This window comes from Suncus etruscus, chromosome 14 (assembly GCF_024139225.1).
Source record: "Suncus etruscus isolate mSunEtr1 chromosome 14, mSunEtr1.pri.cur, whole genome shotgun sequence".
NCBI lineage: Eukaryota > Metazoa > Chordata > Mammalia > Eulipotyphla > Soricidae > Suncus > Suncus etruscus.
In genome coordinates, this window is record NC_064861.1 from 94423250 (window position 1) to 94446480 (window position 23231).

Sequence of the window (23231 nt, forward strand, 5' to 3'; positions counted from 1 at the left end):
TGGCATAGAGCAGGAAAAAGAAAGACTATGAAAAATGACTATTGAAATAGAAAATCATTGCTTCCCAATTTGTTGGCTTAATTAAGCAAGATGTAGGTCCTACTATAAGTTAATAAGTTGATGATAACTGGGAGACAGATCTGGCTTTGGGGCACACTAAAGTGTTCCATTTTCAAGCTCTATCTGGTTGCAGATACTCAACAGCTACACTAGAGTGAAAATGGACTAGGGAGGCAGTTCAGCACTAGAACACTATTAAGTTATGAGTATCAAAACTTTCTTCAGGGGCTGGAGTGGCAGCAAAGCAGAAAGGGTGTTTCCCTTGTAAATGGCCAACTCAGTTTTGATCCGCAGCATCCCATCAGGTTCCCCAAACCAGGGGTGATTGCTGAGCACAGAACCAGGGGTAATCCCTGAGAGCTGTTGGTTGTATCCCTAAAACAAAAACAAGAGCACAAACATCAGGGATCCTCAAACTTTTTAAACAGGGGGGCAGTTTACTGCCCCCCAGACCATTTAAGGGCCTGGCTGTAGCTGGAAAAAAAAAGCTATGAACAAATTCCTATGCGTACTGTGCATATCTTATTTTGAAGTATAAAAACAAAATGGGAGCAAATACAATATTTAAAATGAAGAACAAGGGAAGTTAAATCAACAAAAGTACCAATATCTCATTGGGAACTATGAGCCTGTTTTTGGCAAGCCATAGTTTGAGAACCCCTGCCAGAGACTGAGAGGAGTAGAGGCATAGAGAGAAGGAGAGAAGGAGGTGAGTCAGAATGGCGCACATCCCACACACTTACACTGTGGGTCTGGGATGAATGACAGGCTAAGCAGGACAGGCAACAGTGGCAAAAACACCCACATGTTACACGTGGCCCACAGGCCATACTTTGAGGACCCTTGACATACACACAAAAACCATTCTTAAGATCTGTGGGCTCTATGGGTTTAGCTAAATAATTAGAAATAATTAGAAAAAAGTGAGAGAGAGTTCAACGGGCTTGAGCACATGCTATTTTTTTGTATACAGCAAAACTCCAAATTCAGTCCCTGGTACCTCATGGTGTCTGACCCCAGAGATCACAGGGTGTGGCCTGAAAATTAAATAAAGCTAAAAAATAAAATAAAGCTAAAAAAAATGCAACGTCCAGGAGAACAGCTTCAAGCACTCCCAATATTTAAGGGTCTTAGTAGGTAGAGATACACAAACTATGAAATGCTCACCAAGCAATAAACATTATGTAGGCCAAAAAAGTGAACAACAGCCCTGACAGGAGAGAGGATGCATAAAGGTGCTAAGCATAGTTTAGGGCCACCAACTAGTACAAAAAAAGTTCTCTGGTTTTCCTTTGTAATAACATCATGTTCAAGTGGCTCATACTTCACTTCATGGACCTGTTGGAATTTGTGTGTACCATTTCTCCTCCTATTTCTTGATTTCACCTCACTCACAAGGATAGTCTGCCTCTGTTTTGCTCCCTCTCCTTCCTGTGGGGGCTTGCATTGTTCCAACAGCAACAGGGGCTCTGATTTTGGAGTTTGAGATCTTGTACGTGGAAAATCACTGAGGAGTAGTCAAAGCTTGGGAATGGTGCTCGAACCATACCACAACAGGGAGAGTGTTTGCTTTGCATAAGGTCATCGGCCTGGATTCAATCCCTGGCACCCCATATGTGTCCCCTGGCAGTTTCAGGAGTGATTCCTGAGTGCAGAGTCAGAGATATGCCTTGAGCATTGCCATATGTGCCCCCTCCCCCCAAAAAAACTAAACTAAAACATTGGGGAAAATATCTGAAAATAAGAGGAAGTTGGATTCCAACGAATGTTCAAGGGAAAGTATCTACTCTAGAGTCAGAAATGAAAAAAAAAAGAAGAGCCCCAACCCCAACCATGGGTATTTCATGGGTATTTTCATGGGTATTTCAGGGGCCTGGCACATGTCACTGAGTGAGAAAGAAGAGGTGGCAACAAGCCTATGTCCATACCTGGTGCCATGATGTTGTCATTGTTCTTTGCCTTGACACTCCTGTACAGGTAGATCATTCTAGGCCAGTGCCAATCACTGCCACTCTTCCTGGGTGAAGGGCACAGCCAATGCCACAAATGCCAGAGGGCCCTGGTGTGACCAAATCCAAAAGTTTGAGGTGGAATAAAGGATGTGGCTAAGAGAAGCCAGTGGAATCTCCCCTGTGGCCAACTGGGTTTCCATGCTTCTCCCTCTTTCTTGTACCTTAGGCCTATGTGTTTCAAGTCCACTCGGGCTTCTGCAATCAAACTACACAACCAATGAAGCAACAACAAATACATAACAGTAACACAACAACAAGAAACCAATGTGCCTGTTAAGTGGACAGCGGGGGGATGGAGAGAGGGGAAACTGAAGACACTGGTAGAGGAAAATTGACATTGGTGGTGGGATTGATGTTGTAACATTGTGTGCCTGAAACTCATAAATAAATGTTTTATTTGTTTGTTTGGGGGCCACAGTGGATGGAACTCAGGGCTTACTCCTGGCTATGTGTTCAGGAATCACTCCTGGCAGGGACCCTATGAAAGGCCGAGGATACTACCCAGGTTAGTTGCATGCAAGGCAAACTCCCTCACTGCTGTGTGATTGCTCCAATATAAACGATTTTGTAAGTCACAGTGCTTCCATTTAAATAAATAAATAAATAAACAAACAAATAAATAAAAGGCAGGACCCAAAGATGAGCTACCACAGAGTGAACCCCGGGCCATCACATAATAAGGCCCATCGGTGGGCCAACGTGGTATTGCCTGAGACAACAGACCCGGGTACCCTTGCCTGGTGAGCACCAGAGTCTGGAGCTGGTGCAGGATCAACATCACCACCTAAGGAAGGGGGGAAAAATAAAGAAAAACATGGGGCTGGAGCAATAGCACAGCACGGAGGGCATGCAAAACAAAAATAAACCAAGAATCCAAGACATCCCTGATCCCCACCAAGGGACCAAGCGTGCAGGCATTGCCAAAGAGCCAAAAGCTTCCCCAAGTTTGTTTGTTGGAGGGGAACATTTGTCTACACGTCAAGACAGTCGACAGGGTCGGCAGCTGCAACTGGAGGCGCGGAGGCCATGGTCAGGCCTATGTTGGGCCCGCTCCACTCATCAGTATCTTCCTTTCCAACCACCTCCTGTACGGAAAATGTTCCAACATGGCGGCTTCCAGTGGGCTACATGGGCGCAGACATATTGGCTCTTGGCCCTCATCGGCCGCCGTATCGGTATTCCCAGGATCGATGGGCTGGAAAGAAGAGCGCGGGAAATGTCAAAATTTCGGCCCTGCAAGTTTGTCTCCGCAGGTCAGGGGGTGTCGGGGCTCTCCGGCGCGGTTAGAAGCGGGGTGATTTGGGCTCAGGGGCCGCAGTCGGCGGTGCAGTCGCCCAGGCTCAGGTGTATGAGGCCTGGGCAGGTGGATGTTCATGCCTCTGGCTGCTGGTGGTTGTGGGGTCCCCACTGTTTGGATTGAACCCCTCAGAATGGAGTATGGAGCACAGCAAAACGTGAAAATCTGCACATTTTAGGAAGGTGGGCGCTTCATTTTTTCTTTTAGAGTTTGAATTACTTTTGGAGGGGCACACTGGGTGGTGCTCAGAGCTTACTCTTGGGGCTTCTTGCTCAGGAGTCACTCTTGCTAAGGTTGGGGGGGGGGGGAACCCTAGAGGGGTGTCAGCGATGGAACATGCATTGGTGCCTGCAAGGCAAGCGCCTTGCCAGCTATTCTGGTTGTCCGCCTTGTCTCTCAAACTTAAACCAGAATGTTTATTAAGTGGAATTTCCAAAGTCAAGTCCTCTTTTCTTCCCAGAGGCCAAGATTGAGCCCTGCAGTGAAATCAGGCTTTGTGCTGGATTGTAGGAGAAGTGATGGGTGTCTGAGTCAAAGTGAATTTATGCTTGGTGGAATTTCCTCCTTACCCCACAGGTCCTGCCTGGCTGAGCAGAAGACTCCAGGGGATGGCTAGCAAACATTAGTCTTCTTGGGGGACACTTTAGACTGCTGCCAGGCTTCTGAACAGGAGTGTAGGGGGAATCCAGACGACTCACAGCAGCATCCAGTTCAGCTGTGTTCCCAGACATGCAAAAAATGATCCTGGCTCAGGTAATTTTTAACATTGTTCCCTTTTTTTTAATATATTTTTTTTGTGTTTCAACTTTTTTCCTTTTTTCTTTTCTTTTTTTTTTTTTTTTTGTGTTTCAACTTTTCCCCTTTTTTCTTTCATAATTGGCAGATATAGCAAACGCCCCTTCCTTTGGGGGTTGTCAGGCCTCATCCAGTTGTGCTCAGGCATAGTCCTGGTTCTGTGCTCAGCAAAAAGTTTTAACGAGAATTCCCAGCTTATTGACCAGAGAATTCACACAGGCGAGCATCCTTATGGTTGTAGTGAATGTGGGAAATCCTTTAGAAGTAAGTCGGTCCTTAATGAACTTGACAGAACCCATAGGTTAAGAGGGGAAGTGCTCCTCTAGAGACCCCCCCAAAACATCCCTACTCAAGGTTGACCTGCAGAAAAGAACCCTGTTAACATAGCAGCATCTCAGACACCTATACATACCCCTGGGCTCCCAGCAGACAATAACTTTGTCATAGAGGGACAGCCCGGACCCAGAAGTAGCACGTTGGCAGAAGACTTCACAGAACTTGCACAGGACAGAAATCATAGGGCTACAGTGAATATAATCATACTTTAGTGATCAATTAGTCTTATTTTGTGTCACAGAAAAAGTATATAGGAAGATTTCAGGGACTTGTGTAGAAACGGTGAGCCAAGATATTTCACTTTGCTATTTTTACTCACTACAGGATTGGTACTGTTGAGTCTATTTACACCGTGAAGGGTTGTGCAAATTAGCATGTCACCTAGACTGAATTACAAACTTCCGTATCTTTCTTCATTTCCGTATTTGGCAAATACTCTGATGCTCATATCCAGATTACAGAACTGCGAATAGAATGCTATCAACAAATAAAGCCACAATGTCTTAAAGTGAGTAACAGTCAGATTACTCTTTGGTTTGGGGTGAGGAGGTACTTCCATATGCTTCTTGGGAATCACATGGTCAATCCTGGCATTGCATCGCCTGGTGTTTTGGTATTAGAGTCAGTGATGGTGAAGGTTGCAGTGCTGTAGGGAGACAGAGCAGTGGGGTCGGGGCATGAACTTGGAGTCTGGTATAGAACACGTACCTACGCCATCCCTCTGTGCTACCTCCCTGGGACAGTGGTGTCTTTTTAATTTCACTAATCTTGTGTGAATGTAAATATGATGTGGACGAAGAGTTCATTGGTAGAAGAGGCTATAATAATACATATTTAAAGGGGATACAAGTCTTCTTAATGGAATTATGCACAAGAAACTACAAGTTATGTCTAAATTTTCAAGGGCTGGAGTGCATGTCGGAGCTTCAAGCTTAACCCCTGAGTCCTGCCAGGTGGTATCCTCTAAAAAATTCCCTATTAACCATTTCCTATCTTCACGAGGTAAGAATAAGAAGTTCCTAAATTCAGTGGACTGGCTTTTTTTTTTTTTTTTTTTTGGTTTGTGGGCCACACCCGGCGGTGCTCAGGGGTGACTCCTGGCTGTCTGCTCAGAAATAGCTCCTGGCAGGCACGGGGGACCATATGGGACACCGGGATTCGAACCAACCACCTTTGGTCCTGGATCGGCTGCTTTCAAGGCAAACGCCACTGTGCTATTTTTTTTTTTGGACTGGCTTTTTAAAAAACAAACAAACAAAAAACAGCCTTTATTTAAATATCATAGTGTACACAGTAAAGACACATAATACAGTTGTCTGAGGCATTCAGTTTTCCAACACCAGTCCCATCACCAGTGTGATCTTTCCTCCACCAATGTCCCCAGTTCCCTACCCACCTCCCAAGCATATTCCCTTAGTTGATACAAAATAATGTATTTTATATTGCTCGTTAAAAGTAAATGAACTAATGGGATCATTGAAAACTACTTCAATAAAAGAAAATTTGTGAAAATTGTTTATCTCACATAATATATAATGATAACATAAAGTTAATGGAGACATTATCATTAAATCATTGTCTGAGGGTTTATTTGTAGTAGAAAGCTGCATGTTAGAAATATAAGTAGTAGGGGCTGGAGAGATAGCGTGGAGGTAAGGCGTTTGACTTGCATGCAGAAGGACTGTCATTCGAACCCCGGCATCCCATATGGTTCCCCGAGCCGGCCGGGGGAGATTTCTGAGCGTAGAGCCAGGAGTAGCCCCTGAGCGCTGCCAGGTGTGATCCTAAAACCAAAAGAAAAAAAAAAGAAAAGTAGTGAAAAACTCAAACATTTAGATGGCAGGGATTCTGAGAAAAGGTACAGATAGTAAACTAAAGGGCTCTTAATGCAAGATACCTGAATGTCTATGCCATTCAGGGAATGTCCTAAGTGGGGAGCCCTTGCATACAGTCTCCTGTCTCACCCTTCCCTGGAGGAAGACAATCTTCAGAAATTATTACCTAAAACCTCTTTATCCCTCACATTCCCTTACTGGCTTTGTAAACCTCCTTAGGTTGAGTTAGTAGTAAAGACTTCGTTTGTTATCTACTCTTGTTTCTATGACCAATGATTGCTGACCAATAAATATCCAATGGAGAGGACAGTTGGGGCTCTCTGTCCACGAGGCAGTTAGCCCACTGACCCCAGGCTTTCTCTCTAGTATCTGTCTTGTTTTCTTAGTCCTCAGGATGTCTCTGCTTCAGACCCATTAACCTGGTGCAAGACTCTAGAATTTACTAGTCTGTCTGTTGCTATTTGAGGTCTTGTGTTATTGTTTATGTTTGAACTTAGTTGTCTTTGGTGCTCCTTCCCTACCTAACTTGCTGTGCTTCTACTCGACTGTTAGTGTTGTGGAACTTGGTGGTGTCATGCAAACCCATAATTTCCGGGAAGTCCAGGATCTGTAGAATTGGGTCAGTGTATTGTCAGCTATGGATGTGGGGTGTGACTGCTGGGGCTTCCAGCAATGCAGGGTTGGAGTGTGTGTGTGTGTGTGTGTGTGTGTGTGACTCTGCCTACTCCCACTCTGAAGAAATCTCAGTTTTCAGCCCGAAAACTGGTGTACCTAGAATTTTTATCAGTTAGGAATCTGCTGAAATTAGTGATGAAGCACTGAAGTTGGGCTATTGGCATTGTGGCATTTGTGGATTTACCTACTTTTAATGTTTAATTACAAACTAATTAAGTGAAAAACCAGTAGGCTAATAAAGTATGTTTTGTCACCAAACAGAGTGACAATCATAAAGGTCAACTTTTTCTTTCTTTCTTTCTTTCTTTCTTCTTTCTTTCTTTCTTTCTTTCTTTCTTTCTTTCTTTCTTTCTTTCTTTCTTTCTTTCTTTCTTTCTTTCTTTCTTTCTTTCTTTCTTTCTTTCTTTCTTTCTTTCTTTCTTTCTTTCTTTCTTTCTTTCTTTCTTTCTTTCTTTCTTCTCTCATCTTTCTTTTAGTTTTTAAGTTGATAGGATCCTTAAGTCTAAGTTCATTACAGGAAAGTATAGAGGTGAGATTCTCCTGTAATGTTTGGATGAATCTTCATATATGCTATAGCCTGTGGTTATAGCTTCTTTGTAACTTATTGAAGTGAGAGTCATCACTACTATCTCCTTCTCTTGTCCTTCTCAATGTCCTGGCTATAATTGTGAGATAGCTTCTCTTTTCTATATATCATATATATATGATGAGGCTTGTGTACAATAGGTAAGACATTTTTTTTGTACAGGGCTGAACTAGGTTGTATTCAAGGTGCCCATGTGGTCCCCTGAACCCACTAGTCATACTCCCTGTGCCTCCATTGGCTCTCCCCCTCTGACATGTGTCTAGCTGTGACCTACCCTGTTTTAGACAATCCCAACCCTGTTCCTCATCATGTGAAAGAATCCACTGGTGTTTCTGTCCATTCCTGAGCATAGCTACCTCTAAAGTCTGGATTTGTGTGATGAAGCAACCTAGCAAAGCATCTTCGAAGGAGTCTCATGGAAGGGATCCACAGATCTAATAAGCTTTAGAGAGACTCTATCCTTCAGAACATGGATTTTCTGGCATCACAGCATCTCCTGGTGTGTGTCTGGGATTCCCCATCTTCTCATTTGTATCACAGTCTAAACACAACACCAGCCTAAGTTCAGGTTGGCTCTAGTTACTACCAGTGTACTCAGCACTGTCGCACATGGATGCAGAAAAGCTCCAAAGTCTTTGAAAATAAAATATCTTGATATTAGAACACAGGTAACATAGCAACACAGAATGGGGAATTATTTGCAATATCATAACCTGTGTTAAGACACTATGTGGGGGGCCGGGCGGTGGCGCTAAAGGTAAGGTGCCTGCCTTGCCTGCGCTAGCCTAGGACGGACCGCGGTTCGATCCCCCGGCGTCCCATATGGTCCCCCAAGAAGCCAGGAGCAACTTCTGAGCGCATAGCCAGGAGTAACCCCTGAGCGTCACAGGGTGTGGCCCAAAAACCAAAAAAAAAAAAAAAAAAAGACACTATGTGGGGTAAGAGTGATGATATATTCAATAGGGCACTTGCCTTGCATGTGGGTTTGATCCCAAACAACACACATGTTTGCAGTTCCAAGCAAGATTGATCCCTGAGTACAGAGCCAGGAGTAAACCCTGAGGTCTGCCAGAACAGCTAACTGATTCAAAGTAGTCAAGAAAAATAAAAGATCATAAGAGGTTATGAATAATTCTATGCTGACTAGCTGGAGAACATAGAAGAAATTGATGAATTTCTAGATGCATCTAATCTCCGATCTGAATAAAACTGAATGAAGAAAACCTAAACAGATCAGTTACAAACAAATTGATATAGTTATTAATAATCCCTCCCTGTTACAAACCAAAAGTCTCTATCCAGGTGTGCTCACTGCTGAAAACTATCACATCTTCAACAAAAAGTTATTTTCTACCTCTCAAGCTGTGTCCATGAGTGGAGCAAAGAGCGCCTCTTCAATAAACTGTGTTGTATGCTGGAGAAACAGGAAAGATACATACAAACTATGCAAGTGGGTCTATATTGCACCTTCAACGAAAGTCAATTTGAATCAGACTAAATAGAGTTTTAACTAAATTTCATGAAATACATTGATGATAATCAGGACAGAACTGTCATGATTGTAACCTCAGTCGTGATTTGAAAGATATGATTTTACTCGCAAAGACAGCAGAAGCAAAGAAGAAACAAATGGAACACATAAAATTTTAACATTTCCGTATGAATTTCAGAGCAGTAGTAGAGTGGGTGGGGGGACATTTTTCTTGCACGCAGCTGAGCTGGGTTAGATCTGTGGCATTCAATATGGTCCCGGAAGGAGCGTGAAGTGTAATACATAAGCACACAGCAAGGAGTAACTCCTCAGCACTACTAAACTGACCCCCAAACCTAAACAAAAAACAAAGCCTCTGGGGCCGGAGAGGTGGCACGGTGATAGGGCATTTGCCTTGCACGTGACTGACCCAGAATGGACGGAGGTTTGATCCCCCAGCATCCCATATGGTCTCCCAAGCCAGGAGCGATTTTATGTAAAAAACTAGTATGAACAACCTTGATTCCGTGGTGTTTAAATAAAAATCATCTATTAGAAATGCACAAATTTTGTGAATAACCCTGAAAAGACATAAACTTCGTAACTATGAAAAGACATACATTGGATTCTCCATGGCATGTTTTCTTGATGTTCTTCAATTTACTGAATTTTCTTAAGATGTCAATTAATGAATTTATAACAGAATATTTTTAATCCATAGAAACCATATAATGTTAGACCGATTCTCACATTGAAAATCTTACTGTGTCAATATTTACTTAATGTTCTATCTTTCACAGTCACTGGTCAAGTAATGGACATTACAATTAATTTGAAAGAAAAAAAGGAAGTACTGAATTTGAAAAATAAAAGGAAGAAGAAAACAGGAGAGAGAGAGAAAGACCATGGAAGGTTTCGATGCACACAGAATTACTGCCTCTTTAACCACATTACAATGAAACACAAATCGTTTTCATTCCATCTATTACCTAAAACATTTTTTCTGCATAAGATAATGTGATTCCTCCAGAGTCTCTCTACTTTTTGATGTTCCTTGGAGGGTGATGGGGGTGCAATTCTATTCAGTCTGTGATTCTTAAAAGTGGATAGCATAGCAGAACAAACATAACTATACCCTTAAATATCCTAAGTCTACATGCCAGGTCTGTCCAATCCTTCCAAGTCTGCCTGTTTTCACTTATACAAATTATCTAATGGTGTCAGCTTCTAGCCAATTTAAACACTCACCAGGCTTCTTCCTTTGTAAGCACATGGGGCTCAAGCTGATGATCACGGGCGCAGGTGTGTTGAGGAGGGAGGCCCCCAGAATGAGATGTTATGTAGTTGGGATTCTCCCGCCCTCTCCTCCACATGGAAAAGTAATTAGCACTTCACAAATGGTGTGCAGATGTAGAGGGAAAACTTTTGAAAAGTTCTCTAAGTGATTATTCACTAATAAGCAATTACGCGTTTACAATTAGCCCTCTTTAGAGACCTGTGTCATCTTCCAGAAGCTCTGCCTCTTCCAGGATCCCTGGAGTCAGTAGTTCTCAGGGGCAAAGAACTGGAAATGTTGAGTGTGACAAGGAAGAACACAGCGGACTCCTGAGTCTTCCTGGATTTCTTGGTTCCCTGAGCAGTTTTCTATCCAACTCTCTTTAACAACTTCACAGCACTCAGCTCTGTCAATGATATGAGTTCTGTGGAGTTGACACAGGTGGACATTGCTTCTTCCCAATGACAATTCTTGTGTCTTATGGGTTGATACTGAACAATAGGGTGGCATGTGAAAATATTTATTATTAATTATTAATGTTAATATTTATTGAAATATTGTTAATTTTCCTACTACGCTTTTACTTTTACATCTAATCTTTTTACGCCTTTTCTATCACTTGAGCTTTTACTCTATTCTGCAGGATTGACCAGCAGAATGAAACTTGAGGACACACAGATGTAATTTTCTTAGGAATAACTTATTGGCAACTGCCACATGGTGGTGAACAGTGAAATTCTATATTAGGTACATTTATGGGAGTGGTTTTACACTCAAATGGTTCTTTCAGAGTTAGTCCACCATTGTACAATGTCTGGGAGAAGCAAAATAATAGGAAAAATAATTAGGCCTGTGTATGTAGGTGGGAGTGAAGATAAGTAAAGAATCTTTGATTTCAGTGGACTGTGCACTGAAGCTTTGATCACACATCAGATTCCACCTGGGAGTACTAGCTCAGAAGATTAATATCAGGAATCTGAGGACAACCCTGGATTAGGATGATGTATTTGACTATAGCGGTGATCTTCATAATGCAGACTGTGGGAGGGGTCTTTGGGAACCTCTTACTTGTCCAATACTACCTGGTCCTTCATTACAGCAAGGTCCAGTGAAAGGCACAGATGTGTTTATTAAGCACCGGATGGTAGTCAATTTCTTGATTCTTTGTAAAGGAGTCCTAAATACAAAGGCATTATTTGGGTGAAAGAATTTCATCAGTGATCTTGCATGCCAACTTATTCTGTTTCTCCACCGAGTCGGGAGAGGGACCCGCATTGGTAGCATCTGTCTCTTGACTGTCTTCCAGGTGTTCATTATTAGTTCCAGATTCTCCGGGTTGGCCCAGTTGAGAACAAAAGTCCTCAAGCATGCATGGGTCGCTCTCTACTTATGGTGGATTGTTTCCATGTTGGCAAACATTACCTTCCTTCTCTCTCTCTCTCTTTTTTTTTTGTGGTTTTTAGGTCACACCTGGCAGTGCTCAGGGGTTATTCCTGGCTCCAGGCTCAGAAATTGCTCCTGGCAGGCACAGGGGAACATATGGGACGCTGGGATTCAAACCGATGACCTCCTGCATGAAAGGCAAACACCTTACCTCCATGCTATCTCTCCGGCCCCAACCTTCCTTCTCTTTATTACTGCCACGTCCAGCAACAACAGCTCAAGCAAAAGAGTCTTTGGGTATTATTCTGCTATGATTCATTATATTAAATGCAGTGCTGCTCACCTTCCCTGATGTCCTCTGTCTGGGGCTCATGCTTTGGGCCAGTAGCTCTATGGTTTATATCTTATACCGGCACAGAGGACCCAGCACTTATGCACAAACAACATCTCTCTTCTGAGACCAGAGCCACCCAAAGCATCTTTCTCCTGATGAGCACTTTTGTCTGTTTTTACACCCTTTCCTGAACCTTTCAAGTGATGCTATCAAATACTGATAATCTCACTACATTGCTGGAGAGCTTCGCTGCCATCATAGCTGCCAATTTTTCTGCTGTCAGCCCCTTTGTGCTTATGAAACAAGAAACTTGTGTGCTCAGGCTTTGCGTGTCTGCATGCAGAATCCCAAATTTGGGGGCTTTGTGGGGAGCCTATAAAGAATTTTCTGTTTCCATGGCACAGGGCTTCCAGTTCATTCAAGCGTCCTTAGTGAATTCTTGAATGTACAAGAAAATATTGCGAGCATTTCATTCCAAGTACAGCATAAGCACATCTGGAAATAGTTACCGTGCTAAAGCATGGTTGAATGGAGTTATTAGAATACCAGCAGAGGTTATTGTGCTAAATGTCTATAATAATAGGTACCAGAGAGACAACTGGGAGAGATAGAATTAGTCTCAAAGTGATTATCAGCCATTACACGCCCCAGGAATGGAGGCTTCAGGGACTATGCGATATAGGCACTTGGACAGAGGAGCAGCACTGTGATTTCCTGTCACGGATTGAAGAATTCATGTTCTCTACAATAAAGTGCAGACCAGAGTGAGGATGGACAGACAAGTCAGCCTGGGTAGGATGGCCTGTGGAGTCAGTGGGGAGTTTTATATGCTTTGGATTTGGTGACTGATCCTTGGAGGCTTGTCAATGTCACTTTCTCTCCTTTGGTGATTGAAATCTGACAACAAATCACCTTTCAAGGCAGAAGTCATTCAGTGTTAAACATTAGCAGGAGAGGAGCATAGGAAAAACATATTTTTGGGTAAATTGTTTGGGTTGAAGTGCAGCGGTCTACTATGAGTCCAAGTGTAACATAATGTGAGTTTAACTCCACCGAGTAAGTGGTGACCATTAAAAAATGACAAACATTGGGGCCGGCGAGGTGATGCTAGAGGTAATGTGTCTGCCTTGCAAGCGCTAGCCAAGGAAGGACTGCGGTTCATCCCCCGGCGTCCCATATGGTCCCCCCAAGCCAGGGGCAATTTCTGAGCGCTTAGCCAGGAGTAACCCCTGAGCATCAAACGGGTGTGGCCGAAAAACCAAAAAAAAAAAAAAAAAGACAAACATTGGGGTAGAGCAGTAGTCCATGGTCTAAGGAACTTACCTTGCTGAATGATCTGGCTTTGTCCACCCTGCCCTGGCACTTGATTGTATCCCGTGAACCCCATCAAGAGTGAGGCCTGAACACGGAGCCAGGAGTAAGCTTTGAGCACAGTTAAATGTGGCCCCAAAATAAGTTGAGTCAACGACCAAGTTGGGAATTTGTTGGTCAATATCTTAGTATCCTTAGAGTACCTTGGGTATGTTGGCATGAAAGGGGTTTGGATGCATTCACTGGTCTCTTGAGTAAGGGAATCAGATTCTTTGGAGTTCATTGAATAGATGTTAAAGGAAGAGCTGCTGTGAGTGAGAGGCAGGAAATCATTGTCATGTATATGTGTTTGTGCTTTGGATATTCAGGGAACAAATCTTATATTTACTCAATTTTAGGGATAAGGTAAACACATTTCTTTTTGTTTTTATATTTGTTTCAAGGTCAAAATTGTTTTTATTCATTAAAAGTCTTTTACCAGAGATTTATAGATACCAGATAGTGAGCTCTGGGGACTCTTATATGTTGAGACTCTTTAATATAAAAACAAGTAACACATGAAAAGAGTAAGAATAGGAAATAAATTAGCATAACAGTACTGTATAAAACCACTTTAAAATTTTTAGTATATTGAAATCATTGTGATTTACAAATTCCTTTCTAGTTGGGTTTCAGACATACAATGAATCAGGCCCAGTTCCATCACCTCTACCAATGTTCCCTAAATGCATCCCATACTGCCACCTTGCCCCCACTGTACCACAGCTTGCCAGGATAACAGGTTTTTTTCTTTCTTCTTCTTCTTCTTTTTTTTTTTTTTTTTTTTTTTGGTTCTTTGGCCACACCCGGAGACACTCAGAAATCGCTCCTGGCTTGGGGGACCATATGGGACACCGGGGGATTGAACCTCGGTCTATCCTAGCTCAGCTGCATGCAAGACAAACACCACCACTCCGGCCCCTAGCAGGCCCTTTTTAAGTTTAGATTGTTATAGTTTAGGTTTCTGAATTCCACTGTTGTTGCTGTTGGCTTGGATATTTAGTTCTGTCCTTTTTGAACACTACTAATGCACCTGAGACTGTTTGGCGCCTGGCCCCCATCCTTTGCTATTTGTGTTTGTCCTCTTTTACTTAGTTTCTTTCCTTCTCCTCACTATAATCTGAGGCTTAGGGTGTTCAAGACAATTTCCATTTAGACCATTGTTTCTTCATGTAGTTACTATAAATACCACAGATGAATGATAATTCTATTTTTATCCTTCTTGTAGCTTAATTCATTTAACAGAATATTTTCCAGTTCATCCATTTTTCTGGAAATTGCATAATTGCATCATTCCTTATAGCTGTGTAGTATTCCATTATTTATACTTACCACATCTATATGATTCACTCTGTAGTTGGACATCTAAGTTTATTCCAAGTCTTAGTTATTGTACTGAGTGCTGTGTATTTCTTTTTTTTTTTTTTTTTTTTTTTTTTTGGTTTTTGGGCCACACCCGTTTGACGCTCAGGGGTTACTCCTGGCTATGTGCTCAGAAATCGCCCCTGGCTTGGGGGGACCATATGGGACGCCGGGGGATCGAACCGCGGTCCTTCCTTGGCTAGAGCTTGCAAGGCAGACACCTTACCTCCAGCGCCACCTACCCGGCCCCAGAGTGCTGTGTATTTCTCTTTCGAGACTGATGTAAAGTGTTTAGAAACCAGTGATTAAAAAGACCAATCAATTATTAACATGATGCTTAATTTTATGCCACAATGTGACCTCATATATTTTGTATATGTGGGTGTAAATATTGAATATATATAAGATAATAAAGAAAGAAGAAAATACAAGTATACAGGCATGTATCTATGTATTTGTCTCCTTATGATTATGAAGTACTTGCTAGATTTTGGGGTTTCCTTTTGAATGGTGCCAGGGATTGACACTTGAAGGGTAAACACTCAGTCACTGAAGCATATCACCAGCATTCAGTTAACATTTAAAAATAAGCACACAGGGTCAGGTGATGGTATAGTGAGTAGGGTGTTTGGCTAGCACAAGGATAGCTTGGGTTCTCTCAATCCACTACACCCCATATGATACCCGATTCAGCCAGGAGCGATCTCAAGTATATTGCTTGTAGGAATTCCTGAGCATGGCCAGGTGTGATATAAAATGCAAAAGGAAAAAAAATAGGATACACATAGTTACTAGGATTTAAAATTTGCATGAATAGTTTTTCCTAGAAATCTTCGACCTACAGTACAATATTACATACCTTTAAACAGAGTTGGCAGTGTTATTACTTTAGGTGTACTTTTAAAAAAATGTATCAGTTGTATTTAGAGAAATATGTTTGCCATGGAAAATAATCCAAACAAATATATGAGTGAAATATGTGTGGCCAGTAACAATTTGTCTAATCTGGGGACAGAGAGCTCAGTGGTAGGGCCTTTGCCTTGCACACAGCTGACCCAGGATAGACGCAGCTTTGATCGCGGCATCACATATGGTCCCTGGAACCTTCCAGGAGCAATTTCTTATCACAGAGCCAGGAGTAACCCCTGAGCACAGCCGGGTGTGACCCCACCAAACATAAATAAAGATTCTAAAAAATTTTGGTCTCATAAAGCCAAGACCAACACACATCAAAGCCCCCGCAGGGGAATAAGGAAGTAAGGCCTATCCTGAAACAGATTTCTATGATACATGCTAAGTAGGAAAATCTCTGTTGTGGATAAAAACAAGTTGTAAACAAAGAGATGGAAAGAAACCAGGGAAGCTGTTTTGTGTGGAACCAAGGTAGAAGTTGTAAAACTACAAAAAGCAACACAGAATGAAGGAAATATGTGCAATCCAGTAACCTATGTGAAAAAACTATCTGGGGTCCGAGTGATAATGTAGTTGGTATGGTGTTTGCCTTGGATGGGGGTTTGATCCCTCACACCATATATGTTCCACTGAGTCAACCATGAGTGACCCCTGAGTACAGAGCCAGAAGTAAGCACCGAGCCCTGCCAGGTAGAGTCCTCATAATAGAAAAGAAACTATCAGAACAATGTACATGTCAGTCTTAAAATGCGACCGTTACTAAATAAAAAAAGCTTACTTATATAAAGTAGGGAAGGAGCATTAAAAGATTGTACTAAGTGTTATGAATAATTCTATTCTGGAAAAAAATAGAAGAAATGGGTGAATTTCTTTTTTTGTTGTTTGTTTGTTTTTGTTTTTGGGCCACACCCGTTTGACACTCAGGGGTTACTCCTGGCTATGTGCTCAGAAATCGCCCCTGGCTTGGGGGGACCATATGGGACGCCGGGGGATCGAACAGCGGTCCGTTCCTTGGCTAGCGCTTGTAAGGCAGACACCTTACCTCTAGCGCCACCTTCCCGGCCCCATGCGTGAATTTCTTGAACCATATAATCTCTCAAACTAAATGAAACTAAAAGAGAAAAACTTAAAAAGATCAATTGCAAACAAGGAAATTGAAATAGTTATTAAAAATTCCTCCCCGACCAAAACCAAAAGTCCAGATTTATGTGTGCTAAATTCTTTAAGAACTTCAAAAATATTACTATTCTAATTCTCAAGATGGGTACATGATATGGAGCAAAAAGAACCTCTTCAAGAATTCATGTTGAGGAAACAGAAACTTTACATGAAAAAAATCAATAGGATCTATATCTTGCAACTTTAATAAAAGTCAATTTGAAGTGGGTCAAAGACTTGAATTTAAACCAGATTCATGAAATCCATCAAGGAAAATCTAGGCAGGATGCACAGAATTGGAACCTTAGACTTATTTTACAGTATGAGTTTACTGTCAAAGAATCAACAAATGGAACACATCAAATTTCAAAGTTTCTGCACCTGAGTGATGGTACAGTGGGTTGAGGGACATTTGCCTTTCAGACAGATAACCAGAAATTGATCCTCAGCATCCCATATAGTCCACTGAGTACCAAAGGAGAAGAGTCATTCATAAGAGCAGTGCCAGGAGTAACCCCTGAGTATGGCTTGGTGTGGCCCCCGAACCAAACTAAGCAAACAAGCAAAAACTTTCTGCTTGGCAAAAGAAGCAGGTTAAAATGGAAAGACAGCCTACTGACTGGGAAAAAAACATTGGCACCCACTACATCATGTTAAGGATGATTATTCAGTATATACAAAGTAGACACAGAATGCAGCATCAAGAAATCAAGTAGTCACATTAAATTTGGGAGAGAAGATGAGCAAACCATTCTCTAAAGAAGAGATACAGATGGCCAGTTGGCACATGCAAAAGCATTCCTTGTCACTTATTCCGAGGGAAATTAGAATGAAAGTGTCAATAAACACCATATCACACCAGCAAGAATGGCAAATATCATGTATGGGGTTCATGTATGGGGTGATGAAAAACTATGTGCTGCTAGTGGGAATGTTCTCTAGTTCAGCCTTTATGGAAAACATGATGGAGACTCCTCAAAATAGCCAAAAATGCCAGAGAGATAGCACAGTTGCGTTTGCCTTGCAAGCAGCTGATCCAGGACCAAAGGTGGTTGGTTCAAAATCCGGCTTCCCAAATGGTCCCCCGTGCCTGCCAGGAGCTATTTCTGAGCAGATAGCCAGGAGTCAGGAGTAACCCCTGAGCACTGCCAGGTGTGGCCAAAAACCAAAAACCAAAAAAAAAAAAAAAAAAAAAAAAAAAAGAAGTAGGGGCTGGCGAGGTGGCGCTAGCGGTAAGGTGTCTGCCTTGCAAACACTAGCAAAGGAAGGACCGCGGTTTGATCCCCCAACATCCTATATGGTCCCCCCAAGCCAGGGGCAATTTCTGAGCACTTAGCCAGGAGTAACCCCTGAGCATCAAATGGGTATGGCCTGAAAAACCAAAAATTAATTAATTAATTAATTAATTAATTAATTAAAAAAATAGCCCAAAATGCACCTGCCATGTAACCTTGCCAGCCCATGGCTTGATATCCACCCACAAGATGCAAAAATTTTCACTGGGAAGGATCAATGTCCACCGATGTTCACTTCACAAGACTCATTCATATCTCTATTGATAGATATGCTGAGTGCTGTGAAGTTGATGAAGAAGGAAAATTCATTAGGGAACTGTTTAGGGAACGGGCAATCCAGGAGGATTCTGGAGTCCACTGTGTTCTCCCTGGGCACAGTCACATTTAAAGTTCTTTGCCCATGAGAAGTACCAACTCCAGGGATCCCAAAAGAGACGGAACTTCTGGAAGATGACACAGGCCTTCAAAGAGGGCTAATTGGAAACACATAATTGCTTAGTAGTGAATAATCACTTAAGTTTTCATCTCCACCTCTGCGCTCCAATTTTGAAGTGGTAATTGCTGCTCCGTGTGGACAAGTGGGCGGGAGAATCCCAACTCCATAAAATCTCATTTTGAGGTCTCCCTCCTCAACACACCTGTGCCGTGATCCTCAGATTGAGCCCCATGTGCTGACAAGGAAAGGAGCTGGGTGAGTGTTTAAATCGCCCGAGGCCAAGACCATAAGAGAATCAGGAGACATGATCAGATGGCTAACAGGCAGTTAGCCTGTTGGGAGGATGGGACAGGTCTGGCTTGTGGAATTAAGATGTTTAAGAATGTAGTTATTTTTGTTCTGCTATGCTGTCCTCTTTTTAGGAATCCAGACTGATCAGAGGTGCAATCTATCACCTTCCCAGGCATATCAAAAAGTAGAGTGTCTTGTAGGAATCCCATAATATTTTGCAGAGAAAAATGTTTTCTATAAGTGTAGAAAAAAGGATTTGTCTTTCATTGTGATGTGGTTAGAGAGGCAGAAATTCTGTGTGCACAGAACCTTCCATGGTCTGTCTGTCTGTCTGTTTCTGTCTCTCTGTCTCTCTCATTTTCTCTCTCTCTCTCTTTTGTTGATAGTATTTCCCTTCTTCCTTTAAATTTTAATATAGTGTTCATAGTCCCTTGACCAGGTGAGCCTTTTCTCTGTCAAAGGTTGAAAATGTATGGAATGCTTGTATAGAAAATATTAGTAAGTATTCACATAGTAAGTGTTTCAATGTGAGAAGCAGTCTCACATAACATAATAATATTTCCATTGGCCTTCCACTATTTGATCATGTATTGTATATTCTGTGACAAAATTTTGGAAACTGATATGAATTTATTTTCTTCAGATAGGTTCAATTATGCTCATGTTCCTGACATAAAAGCACATGAGTCACTGTTCCTTTCATGATATGCAATGTTTCATGGGTCGGTGGTGAGTTGTTCTGTCTAACAACTTGTATTTTTTCTTTTTAGATCATCTACACTTTTACTCCTAATAGCAATTATTTTTCTATTTCCCTAATACTTAGACAAAAAATACTCACTGTACCTTTATTACTAATATTAATATTTATTGAAATATTGCTAATTATCCTAACACTTTTACTTTTACATTTCATCTTTTACTCCTTTTTGTTTATTTAATCTTTTATTCTATTCTGTAGGATTGACCTGCAGAATAAAACTTGAAACATACAGATGCAATGTTTTTAGGATGAATGGATCAAAAAGAGACAGTTTCAAACCAGGGACACATTTGGACACATCACTGCATTGATATGACTGAGCACAGCAGACTCAACACTATTTTACCTGGGGGTTCAGTCATCAGCATTATCAGCTCCTTATTGGCTGGCCATCTCACTTGGGCCTGACCTGCATGGAGATCTGGGCAAATACTTTGCAACTTTTTGTAATGAAAGTGGAAAATTAGTTTACTGGCAACTCTGCCATATGTTAATGAGAGTCAAGTTCTTTGGAAGGTTTATTCATAGGAGTAATTTTAAATGCAGTTTGTTCTTTCAGAGTTAGTCAGTCATTGCACAATGACTAGGTGAAGCAAAACAATAGAAAAAAATTACCGGTAGCTCTGAATATATTGGCAGCAGTGTCATAACTGAAAAACTTGGATTTCATCGGGTTGTGCCTCAAATTTCTGATCATGGGTCTGATCCCACCTTGGAATTTCTAGCTCAGAAGACCAATATCAGGGATCTGTGGATATCCCAGGACTGTGATGATGTATCTGACAATAGGGGCTATCTTCTTAGCACAGACTGTAGTAGGGGTCTTGGGCAACCTCTCACTTCTCCAACATTACCTGGTCCTTCATTTCACCAAGGGCCAGTTAAGAGGCATAGATGTGTTTATTAAGCACCTGGTGGTAGCCAATTTTATGGTCCTTTGTAAAGGAGTCCTAAATGCAATGGCTTTATTTGAGTGGAAATATTTGTTCAGTGATCTTGCATGCCAACTTATTCTCTATCTGCACCGAGTGGGGAGAGGGGTCTCCATCGGTAGTGTCTGTCTCTTGAGTATCTTCCAGGTGTTCACCATCAGCTCCAGATCGTCCAGGTGGGCCCAGTTGAGAACAAAAGTCCTCAAGCATGCATGGGTTGCTCTTTACTTATGGTGGATAGTTTCCATGCTGGTAAACATTCCCTTCCCTCTTTTTGTTACTGCCACATCCAGCAACAGCACACCAGGCAAAAGAGTCATTGGGTATTATTCTTCTGTGATTCACGACGCAACCAGTAACATATTATATGCACTGCTGCTCACGTCCCCTGATGTGCTCTGTCTGGGGCTCATGCTTGGGGCGAGCAGCTCCATGATTTACATCTTGTACAGACACAAACAGAAGATCCGGCACCTACGAACAAACATCTCCATCCGGTCTTCCCCTGAAACCAGAGCCACCCAAAACATCATTCTCCTGGTGAGCACTTTTGTATGCTTTTACACCCTTTCCTGCTCCTTGCAAGTGGCATTAGCAATTATGGATAATACAAGTACTTTGTTGGAGAATTTAGCTGCAGTCATGGCTGCCAGTTTCCCCGTTGTCAGCCCTTTTGTGCTCATGCAACAAGAAACTAGTGTGCTCAGGCTTTGCTGTGTCTGGATGAGGAATCCCAAATTCAGGGGCCCAGTGGGGAACAGGTAGAGTGTTTTCTGTTTCCAAGGTGTTGGGCTTCCAGTTCATTCAGGTATCCTTAATGAATTCTTGAATTTTCAAGAGAATATCGAGAGCATTTTTCTTTTATTCCAAGTACAGCATAATCACGTCTAGCAATTGTTATGATGTTAAAGCATGGGTGATGAGAATTGACCATAGACCAGCAGAGGTTATCTCTTGTTGAATGAATGTCTTCAATAATGGGCACCAGAGAGACAATTGATGAGACAAACTCAGTCTCAAAGTGATATTCAGCTTTCCGCATACACGTTCCTCTGGAATGACAGCTTCATGGAATATTGACTATAGGCACTTGGACAAAGGACCAGCACTGTGACCATCAATCAGGGGCTGAAGAATACATGTCTTCTACAGTAAAGTACAGACTGGAGTGGGGATGGAGAGGCAAGTCATCCCTAGCAGGTGGTCCTGGGCAGTCAGCAGGAAGTTTTATGTGCTTTGGGTTTCGTGGCAAATCTTTACAGTGCTTGCCATTTTCTCTCTCTGGGTGATGGGAAATCTGACAACAAATCACCTTTAAAGGCAGAGGTCATTCACTGCACAACATTAGCAGGAGAGGTCCATAGCTAAAACATATTTTGGGGTGAATATATACAGTTTGAAGTAGATGGTTTACAATGAGTCCAAAGATAATATAATGTGAGTTTAACTCCCACTGCGTGAATGTTGAAACATTGCACAGAGCCAGGTGTAAGCCTGGAGCACAGTCAAATGTGGCCCCAAAACAGAAATCAAGACAAAGACAAAGGTGGGACTCTGTAGGTCAATATCTCAGTGTCCTTAGAATGACGGGTATGTTGGCATGAAAGAGGTTTGGAGGTGTTCTCTGGCCTCTTGAGTAATGGAATTAGATCTCGTGATGCTCACTGAATAGGCATTAATGGTGTAGGAGTTACGAGGGAGAGGCAGCAAGTCATTTATGGTGTTGTGCTTTGGAGTTTTAAGGAACAAAAATCATATATTCTCAGTATTAGGGACCATATATTCCTCTTTGTATTTATATTTGTTTCAAGGTAGAAGTTCTTTTTATTCATTAAAGAGAAAAGAGTTTCCCAGAGGTTTATAGATACCATATCTTGAGCTCGTGGGGCTTCCAACAGAAGTATCTTTTCATATAAATACAAATATAACATGAAAATAGTAAATATACTAAATAAATTAGCATAACAGTACTGCATAAAACCATTTTTTAATTTTAGTGTATTGAAACAATTGTAGTTTACAAACCCCATCATAGTTCGGTTCCAAGCATACAAAGAATCATGCCCAGTCCCCCCACCAGTGTGTCCTTACTCCTATGTTCCCCCAATGCATTCCATACTAGCCCCCTACCCACCAGCCTTCCTATAGAACAGGTCCTTTTGTAATTTTAGATTGTTATAGTTTGTGTTACTTTTCTTCCACTCAGTTTCTTTCATTCTCCTCGCTATACTTTGATGTCCAGGATGTTTGACACAATTTTTCTTGGGGGGGGGGGGGCGGGTCACACCCAGCAGTGTTCAGGAGTTAATCCTGGCTCTGCGGTAAGAAATTTCTCCTGGAAAGCATGGAGGACCATATAGGATGCCAGGATTCGAACCACCATCCCTCCTGGATTGGGTGCTTGCAAGACAAATGCCCTACCGCTGTGCTCTCTCTCTGGCCTGACACAACTTCTTTAGACTATTGCTTCTTCATGCCCTTATGTATTCTTAATACTATGTATAAATGATATAATTCTGTTTTTATCCTTGTGGTTTGTTAAATGGTAGGTTGCGCATTCCATTCCTCCCAGAGAGGAAAAGGAAATTCCATGACCCTATCTAGGTAGGATAGTAGAAGCTGGTCTGATAGCAATTTTCCACATACATAACACAGATATGAAGATTTTTAGC

At 41.9% G+C, this 23231-nt stretch overlaps 1 protein-coding gene across 1 annotated transcript; it reads left to right on the forward strand.

Annotated features, from left to right (window-relative positions):
* The first annotated feature begins 20400 nt into the window (after positions 1 to 20400).
* Positions 20401 to 21324, forward strand: LOC126028658 (vomeronasal type-1 receptor 4-like). The gene has a single exon (XM_049787597.1). The coding sequence runs from the start codon at positions 20401 to 20403 to the stop codon at positions 21322 to 21324; it is 924 nt and encodes a 307-aa protein (XP_049643554.1).
* Positions 21325 to 23231: the final 1907 nt, after the last annotated feature.

What these genes read in the sequence shown, in the direction of transcription:
- LOC126028658 (XM_049787597.1), top strand. Translation starts at nt 20,401, where the DNA reads ATGTATCTGACAATAGGGGCTATCTTCTTAGCACAGACTGTAGTAGGG.